Source organism: Haliaeetus leucocephalus, unplaced genomic scaffold (genome assembly GCF_000737465.1).
Source record: "Haliaeetus leucocephalus isolate CR32 unplaced genomic scaffold, Haliaeetus_leucocephalus-4.0 Scaffold555, whole genome shotgun sequence".
Classification (NCBI taxonomy): domain Eukaryota; kingdom Metazoa; phylum Chordata; class Aves; order Accipitriformes; family Accipitridae; genus Haliaeetus; species Haliaeetus leucocephalus.
In genome coordinates, this window is record NW_010972991.1 from 2389565 (window position 1) to 2412230 (window position 22666).

At 40.5% G+C, this 22666-nt stretch overlaps 1 protein-coding gene across 3 annotated transcripts in view; it reads left to right on the forward strand.

The window, feature by feature from the left end:
- ZFAT (zinc finger and AT hook domain containing) overlaps positions 1-22666 on the forward strand; it is a 101411-nt gene that overhangs the window by 28106 nt on the left and 50639 nt on the right. For all 3 annotated transcript variants that reach the window (XM_010576898.1, XM_010576899.1, XM_010576900.1), the window contains exons 4-6: positions 9421-9594; positions 19719-19869; positions 20145-21613. In XM_010576898.1, the coding sequence (XP_010575200.1) occupies positions 9421-9594; positions 19719-19869; positions 20145-21613 (1794 nt within the window). The remainder of the gene's footprint in view (positions 1-9420; positions 9595-19718; positions 19870-20144; positions 21614-22666) is intronic.

Genomic DNA, 22666 nt, shown 5'->3' on the forward strand with positions numbered 1-22666 from the left:
AACTCCTATATACCTTGTTTCCTTCTGGTGGTGTATGTAGTAAAGAGCTTGCAGTTTATCCAGGTGGTAGTTACATGCTCAGTCCTAACTATGCTACTTTAGTTTGTGCTTGTGTCCTTCATTTTTTCAAGGAACAGTCAGCACTCTTTAACCCTTTGTTCCATTAAGGTAAGATCATGGGAGACAGACTTATTTGAATCTCAGCTGAATATTAACAAAATGTTACTGAAATTAAAACAGAGCCATTTCCATGTAGCGTATCTTTCCACTGCTTTTGCTATTTGTATGTCATAAACAACTGTAGACACACTACAGCTTTGCTGTTACTAGTTTTTATTTATAGATTGTTTCCCTATCTCAATAGAGCAGTTACAGCATGTTATGAATATACATTGAATGACTTATTCTGGAGATTGAGTCAGCTGCTTTAGATTCAGGGGAAAAAAGGGGAAAAAAGAAATTCACTAGCTTCATTTATAATTTTCTTCCATCAGTTTTTGCTTTCGTTACTCATTACCTCTGGTATGTTTGCATAATGCCTTAATTTGCCAAGTTTGTTTTCTCTACCCTGCATGTTCTACCACTTCATCTAATATAAAGAAATTTTGTTGGTATAAACTTGCAGCCCTCTGTTTTTATTTTGTATGCTGCTAATTCCTCATATATAAGCATTTTTATTATTTGTTTTTAGAATTTTAGTAAGGAATTCCTCATTTGCTTTAAGGAATAAATAGCTTCAAGGAACAACTTAGCTGATTACTGATTATTCATTCTTATTTCAGATGAGTGTTTTGAATACAATTATTGAGTTGCTTTCTAGTTAACGGGTCTGAAGGTTATCCAACTTAAGAGGCTGAAGACATTCTGAACAGCAACAGGGAATGATTTAGAAGTGCATGCCTTCAAAGTGAAGAAGTGCAGGCCTTCAAAATGTCAGGAGATAGGTTGAACCAAAGAACTGTTTTGAACCTGGATTGGTTTTGAATCAACACTGAAAAAGAGAAGTATGTTTCTGGCTGTTGATTCACAATAATAGTAGGGAAAAAAAGCCTAATCCAGAGAGACTGTTGGAAGACTTTCCATTAAATAAGACTGATAATGAATCCAGTACTAGGAGAAATAATCCTAAAATCATCTGAACAATTACATATGGAAAGGAGAAAAATAATTTATTCATTAATGATGGAATCATAAATTCTACAAAGTTTGTAGAATTTTCACAAAAATCCACAGTAACATCAAGAGAATTTAGAGACACAAATGTTTCTGAGAGTACATTTTTAAAATTTTGATTATTGTCTTTATGTTGTGGTTTAACCCCAGCCAGCACCTAAGCACCACGCAGCCACTCACTCACTTCCCACCCACCCAGTGGGATGGGGGAGAAAATTGAAAGGAAAAGGTAAAACTTGTGGGTTAAGATAAGAACAATTTAATAGAACAGAAAGGAAGAAAATAATAATGATAATAATAAACATAATAAAATGACAAGAATAATAATAAAAGAATTGGAATATACAAAACAAGTGATACACAATGCAATTGCTCACCACTCGCTGACCAATGCCCAGTTAGTTCCTGAGCAGCCATCCCCCCCGGCCAACTCCCCCCAGTTTATATACTGGGCATGATGTCACATGGTATGAAATACCCTTTTGGCCAGTTTGGGTCAGCTGCCCTGGCTGTGTCCCCTCCCAACTTCTTGTGCCCCTCCAGCCTTCTTGCTGGCTGGGCATGAGAAGCTGAAAAATCCTTGACTTTTAGTCTAAATGCTACTTAGCAACAACTGAAAACATCAGTGTGTTATCAACATTCTTCTTGTACTGAACCCAAAACATAACACTATACCAACTACTAAAAGAAAATTAACTTTATCCCAGCCAAAACCAGGACAGAAGTCCACTCCTTATTCTGTACCATTTATGTCATGCTCAGATCCCATATTTTCCAGTACATCCTAATCAATTACCATCACCTTTTCCGTCCTTTGAGATAGATATATGTACACACACACACAGAGATATCATTCCCTTAGTCTATGGGCCAGCTCTATAAAATGGTCATTGAGTTCATTTGGTTCCTGACTTTGGGCTTTATCTGTCATACCAATCTTTCTGGGCAGGAGGGATGGCATGAAGTCTTCTGAGTTGGCAGAGCAGGATTGGGCTTCGGTGCAGTGCGGTGGGAAGGTGACATTGGGCACAGCAGGAGGAAGGTGTGTAGTGTTGGATTGTTGCATGCTGAAGTCAGTTCTGGTTCCATCACTACTGCACTTTGCTCAATTTTATCAAAGTTCATTCTTGCTTGATCCAAGTGATTCTTACTGTAATACCATTGATACAGCCTATAACAACTATAGTGATGATAACATACAGTGGCAGGGTTATATAGCAACTAACATTATACAATTTAATTCATTGGCTATTCTCACCTAAAATCAAACCCCCTTGAGGCACACATCCGACTTCCCCATCTTTTCGCCTCACCCACCAAATGCACCCAGGTCCTTGAGCAAAAAAATCCCATGAATGGGTTTGCCTTTGCCTGAGGCAGGAGTAACCCAGAGTGTTTTCCCTAATATATTTTTCATGTGCACTACAGGGACTTTATCTTCTTCTACAGTACGTAAAAGTTCTAACTGGGCAAGGCCAGCTTGATTGGCAGATCCTCTGGTGTTGACTAACCAGGTGGCTTTTGCTAAATGTGTATCCCAATGTTTGAAGGTTCCACCTCCCATTGCTCTCAATGTAGTCTTTAACAGTCCACTGTATCATTCAATTTTCGCAGAGGCTGGTGCATGATAGGGGATGCGATATACCCACTCAGTGCCATGCTCTTTGGCCCAGGTGTCTATGAGGTTGTTTCGGAAATGAGTCCCATTGTCTGACTGAATTCTTTCTGGGGTGCTCTGTTGCCATAAAACTTGCTTTTCAAGGCCCAGGACAGTGTTGTGGTGGCATGAGGCATGGGATATGTTTCCAGCCATCCGGTGGTTGCTTCCACCATTGTAAGCACGTGGCGCTTGCCTTGGCAGGTTTGTGGGGTGTGATATAGTCAATCTGCCAGGCCTCCCCATATTTATATTACAGCCATCACTCTCCATACCACAGGGGCGTTAACCGCTTGGCTTGCTTGATTGCAGCACGTTTCACATTCATGGATAAATGGTGCAATAGTGTCCATGGTGAAGTCCACCTCTCGATCGCAAGCCCATCTATATGTTGCATCTCTTCCCTGATGGCCTGAGGTGTCTGTCATGAGCCCACCGAGCTATAAATAACTCACCCTTATGTTTCCAGTCCAGATCCACCTGAGCCACTTCAATCTTGGTGGCCTGATCCACCTGCTGGTTGTTTTGACATTCTTCAGTGGCCCAATTCTTGGGTATGTAAGCATCTACGTGACGTACTTTTACAACCAGGTTGTCTACCCAGACGACAATATCTAGCCACAGTGTGGCAGCCCAGATGGGTTTACATCTGCGTTGCCAGTTGCTCTGCTTCCATTGCTGTAAGCACCCCCACAGGGCATTTGCCACCATCTGTGAGTCAATATAGAGACAGAGCACTGGTCGCTTTTCTCCGTCAGCAATATCTAATGCTAGCTGGATGGCTATCACCTCTGCAAACTGACTGGATTCACCTTCTTCAGCAGTTTTTGCGATTTGTTGTATAGGACTCTGTTTTGGGTTTCTGTGCCAGGGTTTTTGGTAGCAGGGGAGGGGCCACAGGGCCGGCTCCTGTGAGAAGCTGATGGAACCTTCCCCGGCTCCAAGTTGGACCCAACTCTGGCCAAGGCCCAGCCCATCAGTGATGGTGGTAGCACCTCTGGGAGAACAGATTTAAGAGGGGGAACCTGCAGTGAGTGAGGGGATCAGAATGTGAGAGGAACATCTCTGCAGATACCGAGGACAGTGCAGAAGGAGGAGGAGCAGGGGAGGAGGGGATGCCCCCGCAGCCCGTGGTGAGACCAGACGGCAGGCTGTCCCCCCCCAGCCCACGGAGGGGAGCAGGGGAGCAGATGCCCCCCTGCAGCCCGGGGAGAGAGGAGCCCACGCCGGAGCAGGGGGATGGAGGCCCCACGAGATGGCCAACGCTCCATGGGAAAGCCTGCGCTGGAGCAGGCTGGGACTGAAGGACTGCAGCCCATGGGAACGACTCACATTGGAGCAGTTCATGAAGGACTGCAGCCTGTGGGAGGGACTCATGTTGGAGAAGTTTGGGCAGAACTGTCTCCCATGGGAAGGACCCCACGGTGGAGCAGGGAACGAGTGAGGAGTCCTCCCCCTGAGGAGGAAGGAGCGGCAGAGACAAGGTGTGATGAACTGACCCCAACCCCCATCCTGCGCCGCCGGGGGGCGGAGGTAGAGAAAATTGGGAGTGGAATTGAGCTGGGAAGGAGGGAGGGGTGGGGGAAGATGTTCTAAGATTTGGTTTTACTTTTCATTATCCTCGTTTTGATTTGATTTGTAGTGTAAATTAAATTGATTTTATTTCTTCCCCAAGTTGAGCCTGTCTTTTGCCCGTGACCATAAGAGGGGAGTGATCCCTCCCTGTCCTTGTCTTGACCCACGAGCTTTTCTTTATCTTTTCTTCTCCTCATTCCACCGTGACAGGGAGGAGTGAGTGAGTGGCTTCGTGGTGCTTTGTTGCCACCTGGGCTTAAACCACGACAGACTCCATACAGCAGCCTTCCACCTCCGATGCTTTCCCACAATGCGACAAGACCCGTCAGTAAACAGGGCATATTTCCTCTCATTTTCTGACATTTTATTATACACTGGGGCCTCTTCAGCATATGTCACCTCCTCCTCTGGCAGTATTCCAAAATTGTTGCCTTCTGGCCAGTCTGTGATCACTTCCAAAATTCCTGGATGACTGGGGTTTTCTGCGAGCCCGTTGTGTGATCAGTGCGACCCACTTACTCCATGTGGCATCAGCTGCATGATGTGTAGAGGAGACCCTCCCTTTGTACATCCTTCCCAGCACTGGCAGTCGGGGCGCTAAGAGGAGCTGTGTTTCAGTACTAGCCACTTCTGAGGCAGCTCAAACCCCTTCATATGCTGCCAATATATCTTTTTCTGTTGGAGTGTAGCGGGCCTCAGATCCTCGATATCCTCGACTCCAAAACCCCAGGGGTCAGCCTCAGGTCTCCCCTGGTGCTTTTTGCCAGAGACTCCAGGTAGGGCCGTTCTCCCCAGCTGCAGTGTAGAGCACATTTTTAATGTCTTGTCCTGCCCGGACTGGCTCAAGGGCTACTGCATGAACAATTTCCCGTTTCATTTGTTCAAATGCTCGTTGCTGCTCAGGGCCCCATTAGAAATCATTCTTCTTCTGGGTCACTTGACAGAGAGGGCTTACAATCAGACTGTAATTTGGAATACGCATTCTCAAAAAACCTAGAACATGTAAGAAAGCCTGTGTTTCCTTTTTATTAGTAGGTGAAGACAGAGCTGCTATTTTGTTGATCACATCCATTGGGATCTGACAACGTCCATGGGTCTCCTGTGCAGGTCCCTTGACCTTAACTTTCTTTTATGGCAAATCCAGCTTTCAGAAGGATTTGGATTATTTTCTGCCCTTTCTCAAAAACTTTTTGTGTTGTGTTGCCCCATACAATGATGTCATCAATGTATTGCAGATGTTCCGGACCTTCATCCTTCTCCATTGCAGTCTGGATTAGTCCATGGCAAATGGTGGGGCTGTGTTTCCACCCCTGGGGCAGTCGATTCCAGGTGTACTGGATGCCCCTCCAAGTGAAAGCAAACTGTGGCCAGCGCTCTGCAGCCAAAGGGGTTGAGAAAAACGCATTAGTGGTATTGGTTGTGGTGTACCCCTTGGCTGCCTTTGACTCTAGTTCGCACTGAAGTTCTAGCACGTCTAGCATGGCAGCACTCAGTGGCGGTGTGACTTCATCTGGGCTGTGATAGTCAACTGTTAGTCTCCACTCTCCATTAGACTTTCACACTGGCCATATGGGACTGTTAAAAAGTGAACGAGTTTTGCTGATCACTCCTTGGCTCTCCAGTTGACAAATCAGCTTATGGATGGGCATCAGGCAGTCTCAGTTGGTGCAGTATTGCCGTTGGTGCACCGTTGTGGTAGCGATTGGCACCCCTTGTTCTTTGACCCTCAACAACCCCACAACAGAAGGGTCCTCCAAGAGACCAGGCAAGGTAGACAGCTGTTTAATTTCCTCTGCCTCCAAGGCAGCTATACCAAAAGCCCACCAGTACCCTTTTCGGTCCTTGAAATACCTTCTCCTGAGACAGTCTATGTCAAGGATGCACGGAGCCTCTGGGCCAGTCACAATGGGGTGCTTTTGCTGCTCACTCCCAGTTACGCTTACTTCAGCCTCCAATACAGTTAACTCTTGGGATCCCCCTGTCACACCAGAAATACAGGTGGGTTCTGCCCCTTTATATCTTGATGGCGTCAGGGTACACTGTGCACTGGTGTCCACTAGAGCCTTATACTCCTGTGGGTCTGATGTGCCAGGCCATTGAATCCACACAGTCCAATAAACTCAGTTATCCCTTTCCTTCACCTGGCTGGAGGCAGGGTCCCTCTAATTCTGGTCAGAGTATCCATTACCCACTTGTAAAATCAACTTACAAGTCCCTTCAAGAGGATCAGAAGTAACATCAGCCCTTCTACTTTGTTTGGAAACTGGGCTGGCATTTTTCCTGGAAGAATCCTTTTTTGTGGTTGTTTTTCCTCGCAACTCATGTACCTGTGCATCTAGGACCAAGGTAGGTTTTCCATCCCATTTCCTCATGTGCTCTCTGTGGTCACATAGGTGAACTCACAGGGCACCTCGTGGTGTGTACCTTTTATATTCTCTCTCTTGGGCAGAGGAACGCTCACTCCTAATAGCTGAGACATTGGTCTGTACAGGTGGGGAGTAGGACATATCCTCTTTGAATTGCTGGACATCCTGGGATAGCTTCTCCACAGCTGAAATGCAGGCTTGTAGGGACGAAGAGAGATTTTCTTTGTATTGCCGGAGTTGGCCAGCCACTTCATCCACCGTAGGTGCCTCTTTGTCTTTCCAGGTCAGTATTGCCAGTGGGTTGGCATATGGCAATGGTGTGTTCTGTACAAACTTCTGCCACATGGGTTGTGTGCATTGGACTTCATCTGGATCTTTGGGTAATTGTGCATTGTCTGGCTCATAATAAATCATCTCTAGCATGGCTAATTGCTTCAGATACTGGATACCTCTCCATGGTGGTCCACTTGCCTGGGTGACATATAGCATCTTCCTTGAAGGAGGACCTTTCCTTCACGCTTGACAGGAGTCGCCTCCACAGGCTGAGGGCTTGTGTTGCTTTTCCAATTGCCTTGTCAATGCCACCTTCCCTTAAAGTGATCCCAGCTGCTTGGCTTCCCTACCTTCTAATTCCAGGCTACTAGCCCCATTGTCCCAGCATTGGAGCAGCCAGGTGATAATGTGCTCACCTGGACAACGGCTGAAATCTTTTTGCATATCCCAAGGCTCACTCAAGGATAGGGATCAGGTAATTACCTCTGGTTCTGCCTCTTCCTCCTGTTCTTGTGATGGCCCTGGTTCATCTTCATCCTTCGCTAAGTGAACTGATTTTTTTGTATATTTCTTCTTCTGTATGGGGGCAACTGATACTGGTACGGGTTGGTTCTCTGGTTCAGCTGCAGTGCCTGTCACATGGGCTGGAGTAACCGCAGTGCCTGTTGCCTTGTTGTTAGATCCAGAGGCCTCCTCTTCCCCTTGAGGATACTGAACAGTGTTGAACAGGGCTCCATAGGCATGGGCCAGGCCCCAGCACATTGCAGTAGTTTGTGTCTCCCTGGAATTGTTGGGGTCACAACATACTTTTTCCAAATGTTCTACTTTTCAGGATTCTGCACGTGTTCAATGGTGACGTTCCAAAACACTGGAGGTGCCCACCACCCTAGGCATTTGCCCATACTCCCCCACATACCCTGCTACTCATGATTATCCAGCCTCAGGGCAGATCTCTGGGTGATTTTCTTAAATAGTTGTTTAACCCTAAACAAGACCTGAACCACATTCAGCAACATGCTAGTTCCTAGCAATAGGACTGTACTGGTTTCAACATCCCAAGGGTATTCAGATTTTTCAAAATTCTCAGATGCTATTGTAATTAGACTGGAGGAGAAGGGAAAGGGGAAGAAAGGTGTCTCGCCCATAGATTGGCTCTCTTAGGAGGAAAGATAAAGGGTGTAATTATTAGTAGTTTCCCACAGATGGCTCCCAAAGTGTAGAGGTGACAACAATGCTGAGTGCAAATACCGGATTAGTGCCACGACTGATAATTTTATCATACCATAAGCCAGAATTATGCAATACATCAAAGCGAAAAACTTAATCTGCCTCGCACGGATGATAAGCAGCAGCACAGGCACTATATACAGCAAATGAGGTGATACATAACAGAACTCTAAAAATGAGTGCTACAACACTTAAGAGCTCATAAATCGACATCGTGACCAGTGGCTATTAAACTAATATAATAAATGCTTGTAACAAATTCATTTTAACACGCTCTGGTCAGATCTGTTGTTATCTCAACCTTCATGCCCCATGTTGGGCACCAAAATGGACTGTCGTGGTTTAACCCCAGTCAGTGACTAAGCACCACACAGCCGCTCACTCACTTCCCACCCACCCAGTGGGATGGGGGAGAAAATTGTAAGGAAAAAGGTAAAACTTGTGGGTTGAGATAAGAACAGTTTAACAGAACAGAAAGGAAGAAAATAATAATTATAATAATAAACATAATAAAATGACAAGAATAATAATAAAAGAATTGGAATACACAAAACAAGTGATGCACAATACAATTGCTCACCACTTGCCAACTGATGCTGAGTTAGATCCTGAGCAGCGATCTGCCCCCTTGGGCCAACTTCCCCCAGTTTATATAGTAGGCATGACGTCACATGGTACGGAATATCCTTTTGGCCAGTTTGGGTCAGCTGTCCTGGCTGTGTCCCCTCCCAACTTCTTGTGCCCCTCCAGCCTTCTTGCTGGCTGGGCATGAGAAGCTGAAAAATCCTTGACTTTTAGTCTAAACACTACTTAGCAACAACTGAAAACATCAGTGTGTTATCAACATTCTTCTCATAGTGATTGCAAGACATAACACTGTATTAGCTACTAGGAAGACAATTAACTCTATCCCAGCCGAAACCAGGACATCTGTTTTCTCTATTTGTGTAAGTATCACACTAGTTTTATTAAATAAAGAAGAAAACAGTTCCCCTTTAGGGACTCATGCAGCACGTCTTGTTTTGATAACATGTATTTCTTTCTACAGTAGCATTAATTTTCTCCTAATTCTTTCTTGTAGTGTTAGTGACTGTGTTACCTGCATTTCTTTTGTACATAGTTACATTCTTTTTGATGTTTGCTCTTTAGGTAATGATTCTGACGTTGACCTTGACAGGAAGGAAGATGAGCGAGAAAAAACTCCAAAGAGGCCCAGAGTTCAGAAAACTGAGAAAACTCCATCAACTAAGGAGGCTGAACAGGTTTCAGGAGCTAAAAACCCTATTATAAGTGTGGTTTTGACAGCCCATGAAGCTATTCCAGGTAATCAGGATCACCGGTTATATAATCAAATTCATTTTTGTCCATGCTAACACTGTATAAAATAGTTATTGTTCTAAGTCTGAACTGCTTAGGATATTTATTATCTGAAAAATATTTAATACTATTTGGTTATCTTGATATAGAATCTCTGCATCTGGCAGCTACATGATTTTAGAACTACCATCCCATTTCTTCATAGGTATGACAAATGCTGGACCTGGGTGTAGTTGTCTGCATTAACATCAGTTATGTTTAGTCTGTGAATAGTTTTAAAGAAGAAAGTGAAAAAAAGAGTGACCAAAGAACAGGAAAGTATTTTTCCCCTGTAATATCTTTACTACAGCTCTTGATTTGTGTGTATATTTATGATAAATGTAAATTTGTTTATGAAAACACAAACAGCTTAATATATATATAACTTAATATTTCTGGATGCAAATCATTTGATAGAAAATATGTATATATACTTGAAAATCAAGTTCCTATATAATGATTAAAGATTTCTTCATACATAAATTGCTATGGTGCCTTTTCATCAAAGCATTTTGGAATAATTTCAAACTATTTATTTTAAAACTAGACTTGCATTTGCCTGTTTATATAAACCATTCACTCACCTGATTGACAGAATCCCTTTTTAATAGTTTTGTTCATTATTTTCAGCTTTGTAGCTTTATTGTTCTCCTTTTCATTATTGCTAACATTTCTGAATATTTGTTTTGCTTATAGCTCTCAGAACAACTAGAATGTATTTATTTATTTTATTGTTGTGGGTTGGAAGCTAGCTGGATTTTCTGTGTTCTTTAATATCTTTTGATATTAAGATCTGTAATATGCTGGGACTTTGTTTGCTAAAATGCATTTCTAATTGCAATGGTAGAGGAAGCTGGATGAACTCACCTACGAATATCCTGTGTGCTTAGAAGGGAAGTAAAAAACACCTTCACATTCATTGTTTGAGAAACATCACACAGGGTTTTGGACGTACACTGAGCTGTTAAAAGTTTGGTCTTGCGATATTGTAAATACAGAGGAAGGTGGAAGAGGACTGGTGAGCACTGGAAGTATGGAAACCTGGCTTCAGGGTGGTTTGAAGTCCGCGCTGCTTCATTTCACTAACCACAGGCCCCTTTCTCTTGTGTGATGTAACCCTGGGCACTTTCCTCCCTGTTGCTAAACACTCATTTTCTCACTGTGTCTCCCACCTCTTTTGCCTCTTTCCACTGCATGTAGCTTTTCCCCCATGCGGGTGCCCATTGCCCTCACTGCTGCCCATGAGGCTTCCCTCATGTCCTCTCCTCCTTCGTCTGGGCAAAGGGGAACATGCGATGGCTGCTTAAGGGGCTCATGGAGATGTTAGTAAATGGGTTCATATAGGTGTTAGTTTATGGATTTATACACACATCCTCCCTTCCTCAGGGTTTTGGGAAGAGCTGCAACTGGGGTCTCCTCTCTCCAGGTGCTAAATTTTATGAACCTTGTAAGAATTTTTCTTTGAGATCTTTACATTTCCAGCAAGGACTAGAAGAATTTTCAAGAGGGGAAGGAAAGACATGGTAGACAGTGCAATCAAAGACCCATTTTCTTAGGAAACTAGCCTAAAGAGGTGAATGGAATAATAGTAAATACAGATAGTGAAGAAAATGTAGTAAGCATGTGAGGCAGGAAAATCTAGAGGAGGTTGGTGCCTTAATTACTACCTAGTAAAATTTTTCTTCAGACAACAAAAAGTTTGGGTTTTCTTTACACTGTGGTTTTTGAGTGACTCAAAATATTAAAACAACTTAAACTTTGGAGCTGTTTGTGCATAGTACATGTTACATTCAAAAGGCTTTAATAAACTGAAGGGATTTACGGTCAAATGTAAACCCGCAGCTATTTTTGAAGGTCCTTTCATTTATTTGGTTGGCAATTAGTAACCTTACTATGTTCAAGTTCCCAGGTAGTATATGTGTAATTAAAAGGTCATTGCTGTTAAAATGGTTATGAATTATCATCCTACTTTTCAGAATTTGGAAATTCTGGAAGATACTATATAGGTGGTTAACTCTTTGAAGATTCAAAAGAAAATATTTCATTTAATACAATTATGTTTTAATTTATTTTTCACTGCTTTTCCTTCCATTTTTTCATTAATTTCCATGATATAACTATATTTTAATATCACTAGCAATTCTTAGGCTGTTTCCCTTTGTCAGTATTACTTTAATGTCTGGAGTTTTTATAAAGATCTTTCATACTCTTTTATTCCATTTTTCTGGAGATTTATCATGTGCTGAAGAGGTGAGTTATTGCTGTAGACTGCTGTTGAAGAATATAAATAGATAAAACATTTCTTCCTTCTCCCCTGCTTTCTGTATGCTAGACCATCTGTAAAGTTAAGTTGAAAATAAAGTTTAAAAGTGCTTAAGCACTATCAAAACTTAGTCTCTGTAGCCACATGTTATCTAGCTTTAAAGATGTGTGCAAATATCCCTTTTTGTGTCCAGTGCAGTAAAATCCTGTTGAGGACGTCAGGTAAGCATTCCGTCAATTAGAAAAATAGAGAAGGCTTTAAGAATTAGTTGTATTTTATCCACAGTATAGAGAAAATATTCAGACTGTATGTCTCCCTTCTTAAATGAAAGATGCTTTTAGGAGTATTACATTAACAGTTTGCTGTAATTTTGCTATACACTGTTTAGGTTTGGGACACTGCTTTTCATCATGTGTTCAGTAGATTATGACTAAATTGATCTCTTCAGAATCCCTTCAAACAAACAGATCAGTTAGTTCTTAACTGCAGAAATGACAGCTGGGCGACATTGATTTTTCCCCATGTTCCTTTTCTGTAATGTTTACTTGGGAGGCATATGAAAGATAATAGAATTACAGCTTTAGAAATTTGAAAGCTTGTGTTAACCCATAGAGTAAATACAGTTTGAATAGAAGTGGTAGATTTTTTTCTGTGCGGGTGTTGAAGTACCTTGACAGGCTTGAGAGGTGGGCCCGTGCGAACCTCGTGCAGTTCAACAAGGCCAAGTGCAAGGTCCTGCATGTGGGTCAGGGCAATCCCAAACACAGACACAGACTGGGCCATGAGTGGATTGAGAGCAGCCCTGCGGAGAAGGACTTGGGGTTACTGGCGGATGAAAAACTGAATATGAGCTGGCAATATGTGCTCACAGTCCAGAAAGCTGATTGCATCCTGGGCTGCATCAAAAGCACTGTGGCCAACAGGTCAAGGGAGGTGATTCTCCCCCTCTACTCCTGCCTCATGAGACTCCACCTGGAGTACTGCATTCAGCTCTGGGGCTCCCAGCATAAGAAGGGCATGGACCTGTTGGAGTGAGTCTGGAGGAGGGCCATGATGATGATCAGAGGGATGGAGCACCTCCCCGATGACGATAGGCTGGGAGAGTTGAGGTTGTTCAGCCTGGAGAAGAGAAGGTTCCATGGAGACCTTCTAGCAGCCTTCCAGTACCTAAAGGGGGCCTACAGGAAAGCTGGGGAGGGACTTTTTACAAGGGCATGTAGTGATAGGACAAGGGGTAATGGTTTTAAACTGAAAGAGTGTAGACTGAGACTAGATGTAAGGAAGAAGTTTTTTACTGTGAGGGTGGTGAGGCACTGGAACAGGTCTCCCAGAGAGGTTGTGGATGCCCCATCCCTGGTAGTGTTCAAGGCCAGGCTGGATGGGGCTTGGAGCAACCTGGTCTAGTGGAAGGTGTCCCTGCCCATGGCAGGGGAGGTGATCTTTAACATCCCTTCCAACCCAAACCATTCTATGATTCTATAACTGGAGGGACCTTGAAGAGAGAGAGTGCTGTGTTCATGAACACGCACACCTGGTATCAGATTAAACATACAATTTTTCATAAGCATTGCAAGTAGGAATGAGAGTGAATAATTACAGTTATATGCACATCTAAAAATACTTTGTTTTGAGCAGCAGATACTTTTGTTCATAGTCTATTTTTACAAACCAGTGAGTAAACTCTGCCAAATATTCAATCTTCTGGTTTTTTAAGCGATTTTATTTCCTGTGTTTAAATTCTGTAGTATTATTGAGGCTTCTAAAACCAATTTATTATTCATGCTCAATTAGTTTGATTCAGGAGAGATTATACTTTGAACATTTAAATTGTTGGTTTTTGTGAGTCCTGTAATATTTTAAAGACTCAGCTTGCTACCAGGAGAGTGGTTTTATGTTCCTGTGAAGATGGTCAATGGTAGAATTCTTCGGTTTTTTGCTAGAGCTCAAGATATACAAAAATAGCATAAAGTATTTAAATTGTTGATGCTAATTTTTTTTTTATTTATTTCTAAAGGGGTTGGACATTTTTCTCCTACAAATTCTTAATATAACACTGTGCAGGCTTTTCTCTCCCTGATTTCCACTGAAAAACCACTATCCATAAAAGGCCAGCTGTGTTCTTCTGCTACTATTCCCTGCGCTGTAATTTATGAACACTTGGTTTCTTCTCCCATAGAGGTTTTTGGGAAGGGGGAAAGAAGAGGAATAATGTAATTTTACTTACTATTTTGCAACTGACTTAGTTTAACTGATGACAGTCTTTTCCGTTAAACTGATATCAGTCTTTTCTGTTTAAGATGACTTCTTTTTTGTAGCTCATGGAATGATGGTTGTGGGTTTATGACACATCTGAATGGACTTAATATCAGACTGTTGCCAAGGGAGCTTTCCTGCTTGTCTCTTATTTCCCAGATTACTTCCCCTTTCTTGCACCACCACTAATGCTTGTGTCAGCCTGTGGTAAACTGATTAAAAAAACTGGTAAAATAAATACACATACATGTGCACATGCACGTGCACATGCACATACGCGTACACATGCACACATATTTTCTCTGTCAGAGAATTTTTTTTCTACCAGTTTTGCTTCCTGAGATGTCTCACATTGGGGCCACACAAGTTGCAAAAGTGGGAAGAGGGAAAGTGGTGACAAAATGAGTCTCTCAGAGGAAAGGAGGAGGATTGAGACTCCCCCTTTTTAAAGTAGCTGGGTCAGTAAGTATAGACTGCTGTTGCAGGGGCAGTGCTCTCCTCCTGCCCCAGCCCTGGCCACACATTCCTGTCCTTTGGATCATTGTGCCTGTTTATGCCGTTGTGTTCTAAAACACACCAGAAAACTAACTATGTTTTTGCAGAAGGAGAGACATGGTGTAAATTTTAGCCAGATCTCTTCTCTGAGCCTCTTCATCTTTGTGTAAATTCCTGTGCTGGCACTTTAAGGTGTCACAAACATGCAGCTGAGTGGAGGGCAAGAGAAAAGAAGCTAACCTAATGTTGATTTAATGCAAATGTGAAATTAAGCAAGGTTAGGAAAATTAAAGCTTTCCTTTCTGAATGTGAGCAGTCATCTGTATTACCATGGGGTTACAGATTGATTTAGCTCAGCCATTCTAATGTCCAGCTCTATTGAAAGGGATAGTAACCTTCATCCTACTATACACAGGTCTGTGTTTCTATTTCTTTGTCTGAGTTAAAATGTGTTTAACCTCATGGTGAGCTAACCTGTAAAAATATTAAAAAGGTTCTTTTGCTTTTTTTAAGCTTTATTTCAGGAGTGAAGGGTAGGTTTGCATGGGGAACATTCGGAGTTTTGGGTAGGGTTAGTTTCTGTTCGTTTTGTTTTCAGAACTGTCTTACCAGGGGTCATATGCATTTGTAGCCTGTTCTATAGGATGTTGTAGAAGCTGAAAAAATACATTACTTTAAAAAGAGATTGTAAGAAACAAATATTTACTTCATACCCTTAGCAAATTATTTTACCTGTACAGACCAAGGTACCTCCATTATGAAGGCTTTTTAAAACTTAAAATGAAAAAAATAATCCATAGCTTAAAGATTCATCTAGTTGGATCAGTTGTCTTTAAAGGCAGCTTGCAGCATCTCTATAGGAAGGCAATAAGAAACTTATTATGTAAAGCCTCCCAGATTTTGACAGCCATTGAGTGGTGGTTGCACATGGATCATCATATTTAATACCTATATGTTAATTTGTCTAAATCCCATCTGGAATACATTTATATTTTCAGTCTCTAACATTGTGCAGTAATTGTTCCATAATTTAATTACAGGGTGAAAGTGTACATTCTTTTGTTTTGTTTTAAGCCTGCTGACTGCTTATTTCTTTGAACTGCTCTTTGTTCATGGTTTATGAGAAAGAAAATAATTATTCACACTTTTTTCACAGTATTGCTAATTTTAGAGGTCTTTCTGATATTCCTCTTTCATTTATCTCTCTTTCAAGCTGAAGGTCTCTGAGATATGTATCCTTTTCCAAACAAAATACTTCTGGTTTTGTCTTTGTTACTGTTCTCTAGTTCTTCTATATCCTTTTTTTTGTCCATACTTGAAGTTGTAGGAGGTTCACAGAATTCAGTTGGATTTTAGTAGGAATTAGGTTGATGATGTCTCCTGTTTTATTTCTGATCCATTCCTAATAATTCCTTCCATTGTGATTACCTTTTAGACTGTTGATAAGTAACAGAGAGTTCTATAGTGAAGGGCAAGATACTTTTCTAAGGGGCAGACTGTAAGAGATTAGAAGCCATCACTGAGATTGAGCCAGAGATAAGGCACACTGGGTAATGCTTATCTGCAGAAGTTGCTGTCAGAATGTCATGAGGAACTCAAATCTTAATAGTCTTAAAGGAGATTTACTTAGAACAGATGATATTGACTGAAAAGAGGAAGGTAAAAGGCATAAGTAAAGTCTAGTAAACTAAAGTCAATTCTGTGTTTAAAATAGAGATATAACAGTGCTGGAGGAAGGGTTATTTTGAAAGAAATTATCAGTACAGTTAACCTCTTTTTTTCCCCCTGGTATTTGTATACTCTGACTTCTTGAAATGAATGTCCAGGGAAACAGTTAGGAAAACTTTTATCTTCCTTATTGGCATATGATATTTTTAATGGAAAACCAGACCTTGTATCTGTTTGCCTTGTTCTTACACTTTTCTCTAGCCTGTGGCTGCTTTTACAGACATGAATATTGAGGGCATTCTCTTGGGTTGTGGGACATGTGGGTTCACTACCTACTATGCTGGGTAGAGCCTAGAAGCCAAGTTTCTCACTTTCTGGGCATATACTTTAGTCATTAGTTTACGATATAGCAGTGATTGCTGTGGCTACTGGTCCATTAGTAGCCCATACTTAGGCAGCATCCCAAGTGGATGGAGGCATCTAATGTTTCTTGATGCTTCTGTATCTTTTAAGAGTAGGAAATAACTACCTAACATGAGGGGATGTGATTGCCTACTGTGAGCAAGTGCTCTATCAGTATGTTCAAAGAATTGGATCTCCCTCTTTAGGTTTTTAGAGGCATTTGCCTCTCTATTAACTGCATGAGGAATGCAGGCTGTACTGCTAGGATGACCTGTCCATTCCAAGTATGGAATTCTGTCCACTCCCAAGTATGGAAAATACTGGTGAGTTAGTACTGATCTAGTCTACCTAATTTAGGTGATTAAAATTTTATACTGGTAACACAAAAGTCTATTAAACAGTTCAACAGTCTTTTCAGGAAATGCTTAAACATCCTGAAAGGCAGAAGGGTGCAGAGGACGTTCAGTGCAGAGCAGTTAATGAGGATCTTTGTCTCAGGAAATGGGAGGCCTGGAAGAGGTAGCCATGCATGTAAAGCAGTTCAAGATCTATTTTAACTGGGTCATTCTCAATAAAGGGGAACTTGCTTCTATTTTTAAAATGGCGAACTATGGGAACACTGGTCTGGTGTCTAATGTCTGTTTTATCATCTTTATACTGAACCCACTGACTGAACCATGTCTCCTGTACTGTAATGACAAGCTCCCGTCTCACTGGGCTACTGCAGTGCAATTTGGGAGATGCAGTCCTGCTGGACAACCTGGCATTTGTGGGAGAGAGAGTGACAGGAAGAATAGAAGTTATAGTGGTCTGGTAACATTTAGGTTGCAAACTTGGAAGATCAGTTCTGTTCAACTGGCAGAATTTTTAGAACTGAAAGCATTATTAAAAAACAGTAGTCAAAAAAACCCCATTTTGAGATCCAGCCAGTTCAGTGAGCGACAGAGCTATTACAGTCTGTTTAGTTAGAGTTGGCTGATGTCCCATCCGATACAAAAAACTTCAATAGCCTTACACACTCCCAAATGGCCTCTTCTCAAAATATCTCCATTTCCCACTTTAAATCACTCTGAAGGACCCACAGGATCTCCATCTTTCTCCCTTGTCTTGCCTACAGCACTGCTTTCCTCAACTTAATGTTCCTAAGTCTTTCACACATGTTGTTGGGTAATCCCCAGTTATTATTGATTTTTCTCCATATACTCTACCTCTTTTTTCCTGATGCTTTTGCTAGTCTGCAGACTGAAAGTTTTTTTAGGGAAACTAGATTTAATAATTTGCTAACCAGCTAGTTCTCTTTGGACTGTGTACTCCTTGTGTTTTAGTTTTGTTGTTCTTATAATTGTTGTTTCAGAGACTTGATGTTAATACTGCATATATTTTGTAAATAATATCTTCAGGAACATGCTTTTTGAACATGCTTTTGGAACAAGAATTAATTTCAACATAGTTAAAGGACCAGCTTATGCATCACTCTTTGAACTTTCTTCTTTCTGTTCAGGTGTTTCATTTTATATAGACATATGTGAATAACACTGACAATCTGTTAAAAATAGGTTGAGTATGTTGACTCTGTCGTTTGCTTTCTAGGCTTTTGTGTCTCAAATTTCATCGATTCTTGTTGTAAATTCTTTCCTCTGTCACAAAGGTGTATTGTACTTCTTTTTCCCCTCAGCTTCTAATAAGGTGAATTAAAATGAGATCAGATAATAATGTAATATCCAAGAAAAACAAAATAAAGGGAAACTTAAAAAATTTCAGTTTTACCTGAAGTTGTTAACTTCACTATTCAATTCAGAGATATTTTCATGTGCAACCTCTCTTGCTTCTTTTCCCTAGTATATGATAGAAAAATCTTTAATTACAGGTCCTATAATATTTTTTTTCCTAGGATGGATGGGTGTCCATCTATTACTACATCTTCAATGTCTTGTTTTCTTTTTGTTATTTAGTATATGGTTCTTCATTTACTAATCATTTTTCATTATCAGACTGAAAGCAAAATTTATTTTTTTCAAAGATTTTTCGATAGTACTTGTTAGTAGCATATGAAGAATTCACAAATATATATATGATTGTAATATGTGAATAAATACATAAATATACAAATATATATAGTTTCAACTTTTGGAGATAATAGCATTCCCATTGAACACGTGGGTAGATGAGTTACAGACAAAGAAGTTAAAAAGGAGGGGATCAATCAATAATGGGTGCTTGGTTTGATATACTTCAGGCTTTGGTTTTTGGGGGCTTTTTTCAGTGTAAGTTAATATTTATATGGATTTTCATTACTTTCAATGCTAACTATGGATGCCTGACATATTTTTCTGCCACTGTTCAGAAAATAAAGAACACCCAGCTAAAGAATCTCAACTCAATCACTTCTCAAAATATGCTTATTTTTGCTTCAACTAACTGAGGGACAAAATCTGATCTTACTGTGCTCGGTAGAGCCCCTTTACTCCTACTTATAATGGAGACTGAGAAGTGCACATGGAACATATTCTTTTATTCTGAGGGGAGGGCAGTATGGCCCAAAATATAAGCAGTAAAAGATCTGTTTAAGGAGAGATGTGCAGACTTTTAACTATAGACTAAACAGTGTCTTTTCTCCAGCCTTATTTGTGGAACTAATTAAACAGCTTGGCTGAAGTTTTCAAAGGATGTAATATGAGGCAGAAAAAGAAAAATAAAAATTTGATTTTGAAAAGTTAGTTTTTTAAAGGTGGAAGTATTTGGATGTAGGATGTCATAATAGCAGGCATCAAGCACCATGAATAACCCTCAGAACCAGCAGTCCTGGCATGTTATTTAAGCAGATCTGTGGTGTAAGTACTGATGTCTTCTAGAAGTGTTTCCATCATTTTATGTGCATGAATTTAACAATAGAAACTAAAATAGTTGAACTAATGATTACAGATTTTAATGTTTCATTTACACTTGTATATTATAGACAACACACATTTTAATACGACATTTTTAATGAGCATTTTTTTCTTGCTTTTAGGAGCCACAAAAATTGTTCCCGTTGAGGCTGCTCCCCAAGAAAGCGAACCAACAACTCCAGAGGCAACAGTTCAAGACCCATCACAACGAAGAGGATATCAAGAATATGCCATTCAGCAAACCCCATACGAACAGGCAATGAAATCTAGCAGGTAATTTTGAAGTACTTATATTTGTGTTCATGCAAAATATGAAACACTTCCCTATCCATTTTCATCGAACTGAAATATTTTCTGAACCTTTTAAGTAAAGGAACAGCTGAAAAAAATCTGTGCAGAAGTTGAAGAATTTAAAAAGCTTGTGGAGAATACCTTTTTAAAATAAATTAAACACTTCTGTCCATTATGAATATCTAGGGAAATTTTGACATATTATGTCACCAAGTATCAACATTGTAAATATAACTGGTTTGGGTCTTTTTTTTTAGGTTGGGTCCAACTCAACTGAAGATTTTTACATGTGAATACTGTAACAAGGTGTTCAAATTTAAACACTCCCTCCAAGCACATTTGAGGATTCATACAAATGAAAAACCTTACAAGTGTTCATACTGCAGTTATGCCAGTGCAATCAAAGCCAACCTTAATGTTCACATGCGGAAACATACAGGGGAGAAGTTTAGCTGTGATTATTGTACGTTCACTTGTCTCAGCAAAGGCCATCTCAAAGTCCATATTGAAAGAGTTCATAAGAAAATTAAGCAGCATTGTCGCTTCTGCAAAAAGAAATACTCAGATGTTAAAAATTTGATCAAGCATATCAAGGAAACACATGACCTTCAAGATAAAAAGGTGAAGGATGTTTTTGATGAGCTTCGCTTGATGACACGAGAGGGCAAAAGACAACTTCTTTATGACTGCCATATTTGTGAACGGAAATTCAAAAATGAACTTGATCGAGACCGTCACATGCTTGTTCATGGTGATGAAAGACCCTTTGCTTGTGAGCTCTGTGGTCATGGAGCCACTAAATACCAGGCCCTTGAGCTTCATGTTCGAAAACACCCATTTGTATATGTGTGTTCTGTTTGCCTGAAGAAATTTGTCAGTTCTGTAAGACTCCGTGCTCACATCAAAGATGTGCACGCAGATTTGCAGGAGTCTTCTGTTTTTAACAGTTCTATCAATCAAAGTTTCTGCCTGCTGGAACCAGGAGGTGATATCCAGCCAGAAGCCCTTGGTGAACAGCTAGCACAAAGTGCAGATGAATTTACTATGATGAGTACTAATGATAGTAACACACCACAACCATCTGCTTGTAAAGGTGAATCAACAGCTGCAAACGTAAACCATAATGGTCAACATAATGGTGACTTAAAAATTGATACAGTCCCTTCCTTAGAATTTGAAAATCCTCTGGTGGAGAATGTAGCAGAGACACTGTGTCAGGCAACAGACATAGCAGTCCCAAATATTCAATCCTGTGTAGCATCAGATTGCTTTCTGCTGAAAAATGGTACTTCTGGTCCTGATGAACTAAAAGTTTCTCCTGCAAATGAAGAGGAAGTTAATCACTGCAGTTCAGTAAATGAGCAGGGTGAAGAAATTCAGCTTTTGCTGTCTGAAGACAAAAGTTTAAATCTGAGTCAGAACAATGCAATGACTGAGAACCTTTTAGTCTCTGAAGAGAGAAATCAAGCTGTTCCTTCTAGTGAATCAGAAACAAGCAATCCGCCGATTCAAAATTCAGCAGAAACCACAAACCCTTTGCCAGCACCAGAAGCTACAGCAGCCATCAGTCCACAGGCAGCCTCTTCTAATGCAGTTACATCAGACAGTGGGAGTGGAGCTGTTGCCTTTATGCAGATCTTGGATAGCTTGCAGAAGAGACAAATGAACACAGAGTTGTGTGAGAGGATAAGGAAGGTTTATGGAGATTTAGAATGTGAATATTGTGGTAAGGAGCAGTAGAATTATGTTTGGTTGGGTTTTTTAAATGTTATGTACTGGGCCATCTTTTTCCTGCTCCTCTGGTTTATAGTGTTTGATATATTTGTGTGTCTTTGTAGCAGTATTAATTTTGTAGTTCAGTATGGATTCTGGGGTCCAGCGAGATTTACTTTTTGCTGTATAAGTAGTGTGAAATGACTCAAAGCTCCTCAAAAAAACCCCAGTGGAATATAGCAAAGCAATGCTTTGCTAGGCTCAATTTTCTGTTGATGTGAAATTGGATAGAATTAGATTATTTCTGTCCACATGGCTCTCCCCACCTCATAACTTTCACTGGGGCCAAGCACAGCAGATTTAGGCATGTGATCAGCATTGATCAGTCCATGCTTTAATGCTTAAGCTTCATTATCAGCTTAGCATAAAATTCAGAATCTTTTTCGTATAGTATGGGAGGATGTATGATAATATACATTCTGTACAATAGATACATATATACTGGCATATTTTTGTGACTTGTTTTGAACAAGTTTTTTTGAGATGAAAATTTTCATGACATAACATCGGATCAAGGCTATTCTGATTGTAATTGTTTTTTTGAATTTATGAAAGTGGGAATAATACACCATTCCCATTAATTATAACTGAAAAATTTTTGGTTTACGTAACTGGAAAGGAAACAATTTGGGATTTATCTTGTAGTCTTCATTCTTGAGAAGGGAAAGGAATCAAAGTTTGAAAAAAAAAAATTTCGAAACACCATAACATTGTACATTAGGTGAATTGCTATGCACTTTTTGGTGCCATTATGTCAGAAGGGCTTTTAGGAAGGAGTAACACAAAAGGAAGTAACAAAAAAGATTTTTACAATCTCTTTTACTATACAGTTGTATTCAGGTTCTTTGTATAGAAGAACAGATTTAAAGGACTTCCTCATTAGGAAAAAAGTCACTGATATGTATTAAAGTTGCCCTTGTTAGGCTGTTTCAGGACATATGACAATCTTTTTAGACAAAAGTGGTTTTTATAAACATACTTTCAGAAGTGAAGGGTCTTTAGGACA